General features: G+C 40.6%; 1 protein-coding gene across 1 annotated transcript in view; it reads right to left on the reverse strand.

The window, feature by feature from the left end:
* Window positions 1–12314, reverse strand: part of gpr179 (G protein-coupled receptor 179) — a 32225-nt gene that overhangs the window by 15204 nt on the left and 4707 nt on the right. The window contains exons 4-6 of the mRNA XM_030734251.1: window positions 7222–7318; window positions 4723–4943; window positions 4397–4465 (exon numbers count right to left, since the gene is read on the reverse strand). Coding sequence (XP_030590111.1) covers window positions 4397–4465; window positions 4723–4943; window positions 7222–7318 — 387 coding nt within the window. The remainder of the gene's footprint in view (window positions 1–4396; window positions 4466–4722; window positions 4944–7221; window positions 7319–12314) is intronic.

Raw genomic sequence — 12314 nt, forward strand, 5'->3', positions numbered from 1 at the left:
GTTATGTTTTGTTATATCTTTGATTATGTTTATTTCCTTTTTGTGTAGGTTCTTAGTTTGCTATAGTTTTGAGTTTAGCTTGGTTTGCTTCCCGTTCTTGTCTTCCCTGTGTTCTTGTGTTTCTGGCGTCTGTGTCTTCCCTGTGTTATCATATGTTTAGATTCCCTTTGTGATCATTCTCCTTTGTCCGGTCTTCTGTGTTGTCTTGTTTTCTTGTTTGGTTCCTTCCTGTTTTAATTTGACAGTCCAGTGCTCCCTATGTGTCATGTTTAGTTTTGCTTCCCCTGTTTAATCTGTTCACCTGTGCCCTGTGTTCCCCAGCGGTTTCTTGTCCCCCATTATTACCTCCTGTGTGTATTTAAGCCCCTGTGTTTGTTCTGTTCTCTGTCGTGTCCTCCCTCGTGGAGGTGTGGTTTGTACTGGTCACTGTTTTCCTGTGGTTAAGTTTTGCACCAATGCTCCTGGTTTTGTGTTTATTTTGGATTTTCTTTAATAAAGTCATCACTTTCATTCAGCCCTGCCTTTGGAGTTCTGCTTTTGGGTCCACCCTGCTCGCCACACCGCTCGCACATGACACATGACACATCATCTAGAAAGCCTGATCATTGTCATTTTCCAACATGATGATCCCAACCACACTGCCATTGCAGTAAAAGCATCCCTGGATAGACAAAACACACAATGGTACACAAACAGTCACAGACTGACCTCCTCAGAGTCGGGACCTCAATATTATTGAAGCAGTGTGGGATCATCTTGACTGAGCGTGGAACAAAAGGCAGAAACATCCAAAGAAGATCTTTCTTCAAGAAGCCTGGAGAACTACTGTATACAAGCTGCCTGAGAGAGTTCAGGCTGTGCTGAAGAACAATGGTGGACATACTGACTTTCAAGCTCTGGTTTGTCTTATATACAGTATTTCTATGTAAGTTTGCATGTTTCAATAAATTGCTGCACCTATTTCCCATTTTCCTTGCAAAGTATAAAGAAATGAGGGGTGGCTCTACTTTGTATACAGTAAGTATGAATGTGGTACCTCTATTCCCAGCACCATATTAGTGCTGTGATTATCACTGGTACTTACATGTGCTACTTCTTTTTTTTTTTTTTAAACTACATTATTACTGGCAGTAATAAATACATAAGTAGTACATTCAAGTGCTTTCTATCTTTCATTCACGGACACATTCACACGCCGATGAGCGCATCGGAAGCAACTCGGGGTTCAGTATCTTGCCCAAGGATACTTTGGCATACAGACTGGAGCAACCAGGGATCAAACCACCAACCTTCCAATTAGTAGATGACCTGCTCTACTTCCAAATGATTGCTGAATTAGACGAATGTCTAAAATAAAACATACTCGCGACTATTATAACTAGAAGGTTACAGTAGTTGTTCCAGTTGCTGGAATATTGCAGTGTGATTGCTGAAAGCTGCTGCAGCTGGATCATAGCTGTTGCAGCAGATATAGATTTGGTCTTTTAGCCAACAAAGGATTCCACATTTTGATTGTTTCACCATGTAAGAGCACATCGTGGCTGGAATCCAGGAATTAAAGCTCACTCTGCTCTGATGGTAGCATGAGCAAAACGGTGTCAGCCACTCAGGATAAGAGCATAAACTCGAGCTTATAACATGAATGCAAATATACATCACTGTGTTCAAACCACTCATACAGGATAAACTGCTCAGAGCGACAACTGAATCAAAGTCATGCCAGGAAGGTGGGTTTAATCAGCAGAAATGGCCAGCACTCAAACACAGATTGGGGTCTGTTGGAGCTGCATTGAAGAAAGAAGTAATGTGATTGGTCAATCCAAAGCTAGAGTGGGTAAGCAGAGCAAAATCAATCAATCAATCAAACAACTAAAAGAACACAGATATCCTGCCTTCTAGATTCCACTGATTTCTAGATCTAATCCTGTCATATAACTCAAATCCTCCTCAATAAAACCAATAAAATGAGTTAATCAATTTAAAAATAAAGATGCAGTTATAATAAAGTTCCACTAACGTGTGCAAAGGGAATAAATGTTAATAGTAGTGAAGGTAGCAGTGAAAAAGCACTAATTATCCCAGTGGAGATGGTAGAGACCAAAAACAGAGCTCAGAGTTTGCCATGTCCAGGAGCATATTAAATAAATGATGGCATCATTAGTGATCTTCAAGAAGATCTGCTGCTGCCTCTACTGTATGTGGCAGCCTTTGCAGATTTAAGTCAACCGTTTTTTATTTCTTTCATTCCCGAAGAGTGGTTTAGATAATATTAAACTGCAATTACTATGTACCAAAAAGGGAAACTGTAACACTGAGACACTCAAATTGATCTTTTTTTTTTTTTGCTGACATTCAAAAATCCTACTGCATTAATGGGTTATGGGGGATTTCAAAAGAGGCTTGAGTATGTCGGTGGGATGGTCAACAGCCTTCCTTCCAGCAGGGGATTTGTTTGTAGATGAAATGGCAACTCTTCCTCGGTGACACCCCACTGAGATGAGAGGCTGAACTCTGACTTTTCATCTGGGGCTTTCAGAGCGACAGTCAGCTACGTGGGCGGCGGGTCACCTTTGAATTTATCCAAACAAAACTCTTACAACATGACCCCAAAATGGAGACAAGTTTTTGCTCATTTTTCAGTCTGGCTCCCATCTCTTGCATCACCACAGCTGGTTTATAGCTTTAATTTCATAATCGCAACATATCCTGCATCCCTGTGTATTCTTGCCTCACACACACTAATCCTCTGCATTATCCTTATTGTGTGGTTCTCCTCCAATGTGAACACATTTATCTACATTTACATTTGTACTTATCTCTTTAATTGACATTTATGACATCTGCCTTTATTATTGTTATTATTATTTAGTTTGAGCTTGCATGTGTATTTGGTGTGCATGCACGCTGGTACATGAATAGAGCTGAGTTGATTTCGCTATATTTTCTATTCACATTAACTTTTAAGCACTGTGTTATCTCCAGCTCCATATTTTTGTTTTGGATCCTACTACAGTAGCTTTGCATGAGTTACAGTTCAAAATATCCTTATTTACCTTGCAGTTGGGCCTTGGTGCAGCCTCTCAGTTCATCTACTGTCTAAAACAAATTGTTTTGCCTCCCTCACAATCTCACCCTGCCCCGCATCTATAGAAGGTTTTGAACAGCATGTGAGAGAAGCTTCTGTGCTCACTTCAGAGCTATGTCCCTGAGATGACCATATTAGGGATTTCCCTTCTTATTGACATCACACAGACCCATCTATCCATTTTCTTCCTCTTCCTCTAGGGCAGGAGCCTAGCCCAGCTGTTATAAGGCAAGAGGCAGGGTACGCGGGTACCAGGAGCACATTCAAACTCCACACAGAACGGTGGATTCAAACCCAGGACCTTCTTCTCCTGTGAGGCAGCAGCACAAACCACTGCACCATCGTCCTGCTCCATCATACAGACCCAAGAGTAGAAAAAAAGGCTCAAACAGAATGTTTTGGCCATGTTTCATATGAGCACCTCTCACTGTAACAGCATATATGACGTAATAGCTCCACTTCATTGAGTATATTACACTGCATATGTCTTCCTGCTGCACTTCAGCCTCAATAACTCTTCAAAATGAATACTTCCAGTATATTATACTTATAAAAATAGACTTTGAAGATCATCATTAAGTTAACATGATACTTTTTGTGAAGGAGGATTTGTTACTTTTTACCCAAATATGTTTAATAAGCAGGTGGCAAAAACTCCACCACAGCTGAAACTGGGCTTCTTCCTAATCAAAAGCCAAAACCCAAAAGCCAAAAAAGAAAAAATCCTATTTCAGGATTGTCTCCTGTCATTGCCAAAATGAAAATATCAAACAAATCCAGGCCTCAAAGTGCCCTTTCAGAGATCACATGATCATTTTTTTTAATCTACAGTCTAATATAGCCATCAAATATGAAGCACCTTGTGAAATGAATCTCTGTTGTACTATCAAAATTCAAATCCAGAATCCATTAACACGTTCACACACTCACTTGACATTAAACTAAATCATCTGTAATGTGCAGTACAGGACTGGCTCTCCACACACTAAATCACTCTGCGGGGACGAGATCAAATTGACCGACACTTTCAGATAGATTAAAAAAAACATCACAGCATGGTGATGTTAACGGCTCTTTAATGGTAAAATGAATCTAAAGATTGATTGATAATCTATGACCAGAGCTGAGGGATGTTATGAAACGTGTAGATGATGAACCCACCCAGCCCATTTCACGCACACATCCTCACCCCATTCACCCTCCCCACAAATCGTCCATTGTCACATAATCTAAGGTGTGGAGCTGTGCAGTGATCCGCAAAGAGCGCTAATCTGTGGCGCTCTCAGTCGGCTGGCTCAGCCAAAAACTCACCGGGAAGTAGAGGAGCAGGGAGCCAAACAAGATTGTCTCCAACAGCAGGAGGCCAGAAGCCCGGATCCGCTGAGGGTGGAGGAGGAGAGGAACAGGAGTTATGAGAAGCTGTCACAAACAGCAGTGCAAAATATACTACTACACATTAATGTCATATGCTACTACTAAAACATAAAGCTGTGGTTGATTTTATGATTCTGATTAAACTTTTTATAAAAACTGCACTGATTTTTAACACTCTGCACCTTGGCTCAATGGTCACTGTCATCCTTCTATCTAAACATCATCCATATGGCGGCCCTGCTGAGCCAAAAGATCCGACTCACCCGGCTGCGACGATGCCGATAGGCCACGAGCATGCTGATGAAGATGAGCACCATGAAAACCCCCTGGACAGCAAGCACACCAGACCTAAGAAGCCAGTCCTCCTGCACCCAGCAGGGTGCACCATCCTGGCAGCTCTTACAGCCCGGCCAGCACGGGAGACAGATGGGCATGTTCGGGTAACACATACCGCTGCCGTCACTCTCGTTCACAGGGGCTCCATCTGCATCGCATACAGATACAAATGCATCTATACGACCTACACAAAGCCACGGGAACACCTCATATACATGTGACCTCCATAAGCAACAGCACTTAAAACAGTATAAAAGTTATCTTGATTTTGAAATAACCAATTTGATTTAGAATTTTGCATCTGAAAGATCTGATTTTAAAATTAACAGGATTCCTTGTGGTTGTAGATTGCTCAAAAATTCACTGGGGGATGTTATGGTGGCTACATCTACAGTGGAAAGTATTCAGACCCCTTTAAATCTTACACTCTTTGTTTCATTGCAGCCATTTGCTAAAATCAAAAAAGTTCATTTTATTTCTCATTAATGATCACTCAGCACCTCATCTTGACAGAAAAAAACAGAAATGTAGAAATTTTTGCAAATGTATTAAAAAAGAAAAACTGAAATATCACATGGTCATAAGTACTTAGACCCTTTGCTCAGTATTGAGTAGAAGCACCTTTTTGAGCTAGTACAGCCACGAGTCTTCTTGGGAATGATGAAACAAGTTTTTTTCACACCTGGATTTGGGGATCCTCTGCCATTTTTCCTTGCAGATCCTCTCCAGTTCCATCAGGTTGGATGGTGAACGTTGGTGGACAGCCATTTTCAGCTCTCTCCACAGATGCTCAATTGGTTTAGGTCAAGGCTCTGGCTGGGCCAGTCAGGAATGGTCACAGAGTTGTTCCGAAGTCACTCCTTTGTTATTTTAGCTGCATGCTTAGGGTCATTGTCTTGTTGGAAGGTGAACCTTCGGCCCAGTCTGACGTCCTGAGGACTCTGGAAGAGGTTTTCTTCCAGGATATCTCTGTACTTGGCTGCATTCATCTTTCCTTCAATTGCAACCAGTCGTCCTGTCCCTGCAGCTGAAAAACACCCCTATAACATGATGCTCCCACCACCATGTTTCACTGTTGGGATTGTATTGGGCAGGTGATGAGCAGTGTCTGGTTTTCTCCACACATACCGCTTAGAATTAATGCCAAAAAGTTCAGTCTTCGTCTCATCAGACCAGAGAATCTTATTTCTCATAGTCTGGGAGAGGCTTCCATCGGGCTACTCTGCCATAAAGTCCCTACTGGTGGAGGGCTGCAGTGATAGTTGACTTTGTGCAACTTTCTCTTATCTCCCTACTGCATCTCTGGAGCTCAGCCACAGTGATCTTTGGGCTCTTCTCCCACGATTGCTCAGTTTGGCTGGATGGCCAGATCTAGGAAGAGTTCTATTTGTTCCAAACTTCTTCCATTTAAAGATTATGGAGGCCACTGTGCTCTTAGGAACCTTGAGTGCTGCAGAAAGTCTGTTGTAACCTTGGCCAGATCTGTGCCTTGCCACAACTCTGTCTCTGAGCTCCTTGGGCAGTTCCTTTGACCTCATGATTCTCATTTGCTCTGACATGCACTGTGAGCTGTGAGGTCTTATATAGACAGGTGTGTGCCTTTCCTAATCAAGTCCAATCAGTTTAATTGAACACAGCTGGACTCCAATGAAGGAGTGGAACCATCTCAAAGAGGATCAGAAGAAATGGACAGCATGTGAGTTAAATATAAGTGTCACAGCAAAGGGTCTGAATACTTATGACCATGTGATATTTCAGTTTTTCTTTTTTAATAAATTTGCAAAAATTTCTACATTTCTGTTTTTTTCTGTCAAGATGGGAGCTGAGTGTACATTAATGAGAAATAAAATGAACTTTTTTGATTTTAGCAAATGGCTGCAATGAAACAAAGAATGAAAAATTTAAAGGGGTCTGAATACTGTCCGTACTCACTGTGTCTTTTATGCTGTCTAACTCTGGTGAAAACCAAAGAGACGCCAAAGAGAGGGGATTTGACATAATGGGAGTACAATGGGAAACCAAGCCAAAATAAAGATTCTAGACGATACAGTCTGTGGAAATATTGTATTCTTAACTTTGAAGAATACTCTGAAATTTCCCAGAATATAGCAATTATAGCTTCTAACTGTCTGGAATGAAATTTGTTAACTTCCTAGCACTAAAACAATTGTGCTATAAAAGCAGTATTTATCTGAAACAAATGTGCTCCAATGTGGTCAATTGTCTTTTGCAAAAAATTCAAAATATATTTTTAGACTGTAAATATTTTTTTTCCCCTTATCTGGACAGAAAGCAGTACACAGAGTTGCAAGGTCAAAGCAACCTCCAGGGAGTTTCTCTGTTACTTAACCCATTGGTTAAGTAAGTACACTCACAGTACTACTTTACTTTGTTGGTTAAGTAACTGAGAGAAATGGTTAACTTACCTGAGTCCTGAGGGGACATGTCAGGGTTGTAATATCCCTCTTTACAGCGACAGCAGTACTGACCCAATCGAAAACCCTGACCTGGAATGGGAATACACTGCAAGAAACAGAGTGCTCTGTGGGTGTAGTGTTCCAGATATATACAGTTTTGTAAGAAAACAGTGACTGCTCATACGCACAATTCTGAAAGGTTATTTCCTGCTCTTGCTACACAAGCAAATGTGATTATGTTTAAACTGGCAGATGTTTAACAAATCATATATATTTGCGATTTTACGAAGATCAGTAATATCAACTTGATTTTTTTATCCTATGAATTTAAATCTTTGTTATGAAGTTTTACTGCTGTTTAGAGTGTGGAAAGAGTTTCTTGCTGGTTGGAAAGTATTTGATTTATGAGCAAATAATGGCATGTGCACCATCATGGTATAACTTTAAACATTCTGTTATTAATATTCCTCCTTCTATGTAAGAATTTTTCCACATTGATTCTGCTGTATTATCAGCATACACCCAACAGTTACAACATCTGCATAAACATCAGGTAGATCCATAAAATACAAGCTAAATTACAGAGGACCCAGAGTTGAACCTTGAGGTGCACCATTGTTATAATCGAGTATTACAGCCATTTAAATGAATTAGGTGATTTACATTTAAATTGTGATAACCACCCCTCTTTTATCCAATTTAGCCTTAATATGATACAATGAGAAATATCCATTTTGGGAAATTCTTTTGTTACAATATTTGAAATATTGATGAAATAACAACAACAACAACATGTCACAGATACCAGATGGATATGTTGTATTATAGAGGGTGATAGCATGTGGTATTTCTTGTCTTTCCTGTATCTATCTGTCCTTGTGGCAGTGGAGCTGAATTAGTCTGGTGCTCCCCTGCCTGTCCAGTAAGTGGTGCAGCGTATGGTCAGGATTATCCATGATGGATAACAGCTTTTTCAGTGACCTCCTCTCCGCCACAGCTTCAAAAGTGTCCTGTTTGCCGATTACTGAGCCAGCCTTCCTCTATAGCAGGGATCCTCAAATCCAGGCCTCGAGGTCCGGTGTCCTGCAGGTTTTAGATGTGTCCCTGATCCAACACACCTGAATCAAATGGCTGAATTACCTCCTCAGTATGCAGTCAAGTTCTCCAGAGTCCTGCTACTGACTTCTATATTTAACCCAGGTGTGTTGAAGCAGAGACACATCTAAAACCTGCAGGACACCGGACCTCGAGGCCTGTATTTGAGGATCCCTGCTCTATAGTTTATTCAGTCTGTTGGTGTCCCAGCTCTGGCGCTGCTCCCCCAGCAGACCACAGCAACGTATACTCCCCACACTGAAGGATCTCAGCTTCATTTGGAAACATAGTCTGCTTCTCCCCGTTTTGTCATGGTCTTCTAGTTCAGCCCAGGTACTTGTGCTCCTTTAACCATATCAGCATCCTGTCCAGGACAGACACGGGTTGTGGGTTGCCTTCTTCTTTCTGAAGCTGATCACCATTTCTCTGGTTCAATTCACATTCAGACCACTACACAAATTCATCAACTAGTTCTCTGTAATCCTCCTCCTGCCCATCACTTATATATCCAACTACTGCAGAATCATCAGAGTATTTCTGTAGGTGGCGTGACCTGGAGTTGTACTGAAAGTGTGAGATATACAGGGCAAATAAGAATCTGACATACTGTGGCATGTCTGTTGGGTAGTCAGGAATCCATGAGTTGGTGGACATGTTTAGTCCTGTAGCTTCTCTCTTAGTTGCAGTGGCAGAATCCCATTACACGCACTTGAGAAATCAAAGATGGCGATCCTCACTGAGTCACCGTTACTATCCAGATGAGAGTAAGTTCTATGCAGCATATAGATGACTGCATTATCCACTCCCAGATTTGGTCTATATGCAAACTGCAGAGGGTCAAGAGATGTTTTTACTTGTGGTCTTAGGTGGGTAAAGACTAGTATCTGTAATATTCTAATATTTTCCAAAAGAAAGCTATTTTCAATTTCAGTGGAATGTTATTAAAAACAAACTGCTAGCTATGCAATTAAAGGAAGTCACATACAATACAAAACTGGTGTGCAAGTACTAATAACCGTGTGTTCACCTGAAATAAGGTTTCATTACTGTAGTCTTCCAAAACACCTGGAAACACTCCTTGATTACTGCAGCATGGGGGTGAGCTACTTCTCTAATACCTTAACTGCTGACGTCTTTTCAAGTTTCAGGGTCGTGACCTCATCGTGGAAACAGCGGCTTACACAAACAGCCTAAACTAAATATTTACATAGGTGCCCCCTTGAGAACTGCAGGGTAACTGTCAGTATGTGATTACTACAAGAGGGAAGGATGGGCAAAATAACAAAAACAGGAGATGATGGTACATCTGGCAGGAGTTCAGTGTTTGGCTGAAGGAGTACCAGTCTGTCAGGGTACCCATAAAACTCACCTTACTAATAAACAAATGTAAATCCATTATGGCACACTTGAGCATCATAAACATGAACGTTCCTAGAAAGTGCTACCAGTGTGTTTCAAAATATTTACTCCACATGTCACAGAAACTGTGCAGTGTGTGTCCATGCAGCATACTACATGTATTATAAAAACAGACAAGGTGGCAACATTAACGTGCATCTGACGATCTCAGGACATAAATGCGAAATTAGATCATGTTTAAATGGAAAAAAGAGCTATGAACCAAACAACAAAGCCAAACAAGACTGTGTGTCCTAGGTTAAAATCATGCTGACCTGTGAGGATAGGAAACAGCAGCACTGTGAAACTAAGAGCACCTGAATGAATAGAGGTTAAAAACAGGGTCACATTACTCTCTCTCACTCTATTTCCCTCTGATGCTAGCTTCAATTTAGCCAGTCGGGACAGAGGAACAAGTACACACACACACACGCACGCACGCACGCACGCACACACACACACACACACACTTGGATGCTGTGTGTTAATCTAAGTTAAAAGCTAAATGGATACATAATGCCTCAGCTGAGAGCATTATCCTTTTCTAGAGAAATCCTGTTCACCAGCAAATAGTCACACACACACACACACACACACACACACACACACACACACACACACACACACACACACACACCCACACACACACACACACACACACACACACACACACACACACACACACACTGGCCTCACACATATACCTTATCAGATGCTCGAAGAAGATCTAATGGCACGGGCTGAGCATTAATGTGATGTGGATTAAACACAGCACATCTCAAGCAGATATTTGCAGTAAATCAGTAGATTCACTCTGTAATGTTTAAGTTGAAACTTGATGGCCATTTCTAAAGCTTTACAGCATCATGGCCACCTCAAAGCCTGTAGTTTGTATCAGTGTTTGTAGTAAAAACCTGACATTTGACCTAATGTAATATACAGTACTATTGCATTCAGTGGCTCTGATTAACTGCTGGATGGCCTTAAAAAGTGCTCTGTTGGTTTGTTTACTTAATTATTATTAACACCACAAGTCTGCTGCAATACTTGCTATAGCAAGATTCAATGTTTGCAGATGTGAAAATAACAAGTGCATGATACTAAATATTATAGCATCACCTGTGCTTTCAGTGAGGGTAGTTATGGGTTCACTGAGGTTGTTGAAAGCAAGATTATCCTTGTATAAGAGCAAATCAAAAATAAATGACAAAGGCTCACCATTTGTTATTTAACCTGCCTCTCAGTCCTGCACTCTCTCCAGTAAAACCTGACGTAACTGCACATACACAGCTAAGTCAAATTATACATGTTAAACAATAAGTTGTGTTTTAATGATAACTCTCTCCAAACATCCATAAAAAAAAAAATCACACTACTGTCATTCCCATTGTGTATAAAATATAAACACCACTTCACTTCTAACATTTAAAGTTACATTTTCTCTTACAACTAAAAACCAAGAGGCTTGCATGATAGGCTCTAAGAGCCATGTGGGAAACAAAACGCAATTCCCAAAAGAAATGAAGAAGAGACGGGAGAGATGAAACAGGCTAGCATTTAAAAACAGCAGTGACTGTGCACATTTTCAGGGACTCGCTCCACGAGCAAAATGACTGCAACTGTGGGATATATACGTGAAAAGTGCCACAGATAGTAACAAATGAAAAAGGAGAGCCAGAGAGATGAGTGCAACAGGCTCACTGGTTTCACACTGTCAGCGCAGACAGCCTCTGTCCACTGTGCTTTGTGATTTTTGTATTTGTTGCTCTGCTGATTGTGACACTTTATGTGCACAATCTGACAAAAATGTGAGCTGTTATCACACAGTTTACCCAACCAACAAATAGCTGTTGTGAAGACACTGAAAAGTCAACTTTGCTAAACATCTAAACAATGCTGAGCTTTGGTTATTTTAAAAAAAAAGGAAAGTAAAATAAAGAGTTTGTTATTGTTGTTATTGTTTGTTTGTTTGCTTGCTTTTCAAGTTGTTGAAAAGACCTCTAGAAAAAGACATTCTTTTGGAAAGTGAAAGATCATATAGTCTTCAACACCTCTGCACCTTTTGCCAACAAACTAAATTTGATAGAAAAGTGAAAGATTTTCACTTTTTGACCAAATTTAGACATCAAGTTGGATCTTTTAAAAGGCCAGAACTGCCTGAGCAGTTAATCGAAAAAGCAACATCCCTGAATGTCTGGAGCCTGGGTAAGATCACATCTGAGTGCTAATGGAGCTGGACACAAGTCTAAAGAACTAGTTCTGACAGACCAAATAACCCGTCTTAATCTAATATCAGAAAGATCTGGAAGTAGGGGTGTACTGAACATTTCAAACCATGTAATAAGCAGATCAGATGGCATATTCTAGGATCTTAAGGCTGGACTAAGACCTCTGTAACTATTGAGACAAAAAAGAAAAAATCCAAAACCAAAATATTCCCAGTCATTTGAATGACAGCAGATGAAGTAAGACAACAGAAAATAAATGAGGTCTTCTAAACTGAACAGATATGAAGTACATTTGAAGAGGATATGGCAGAACAGGAAAAAGTGACATAGAAAGAGGGACGACTACACAAGCTACGAAGAGAGGAGACCGGTGGAAACAAA

This window comes from Archocentrus centrarchus, chromosome 1 (assembly GCF_007364275.1).
Source record: "Archocentrus centrarchus isolate MPI-CPG fArcCen1 chromosome 1, fArcCen1, whole genome shotgun sequence".
NCBI lineage: Eukaryota > Metazoa > Chordata > Actinopteri > Cichliformes > Cichlidae > Archocentrus > Archocentrus centrarchus.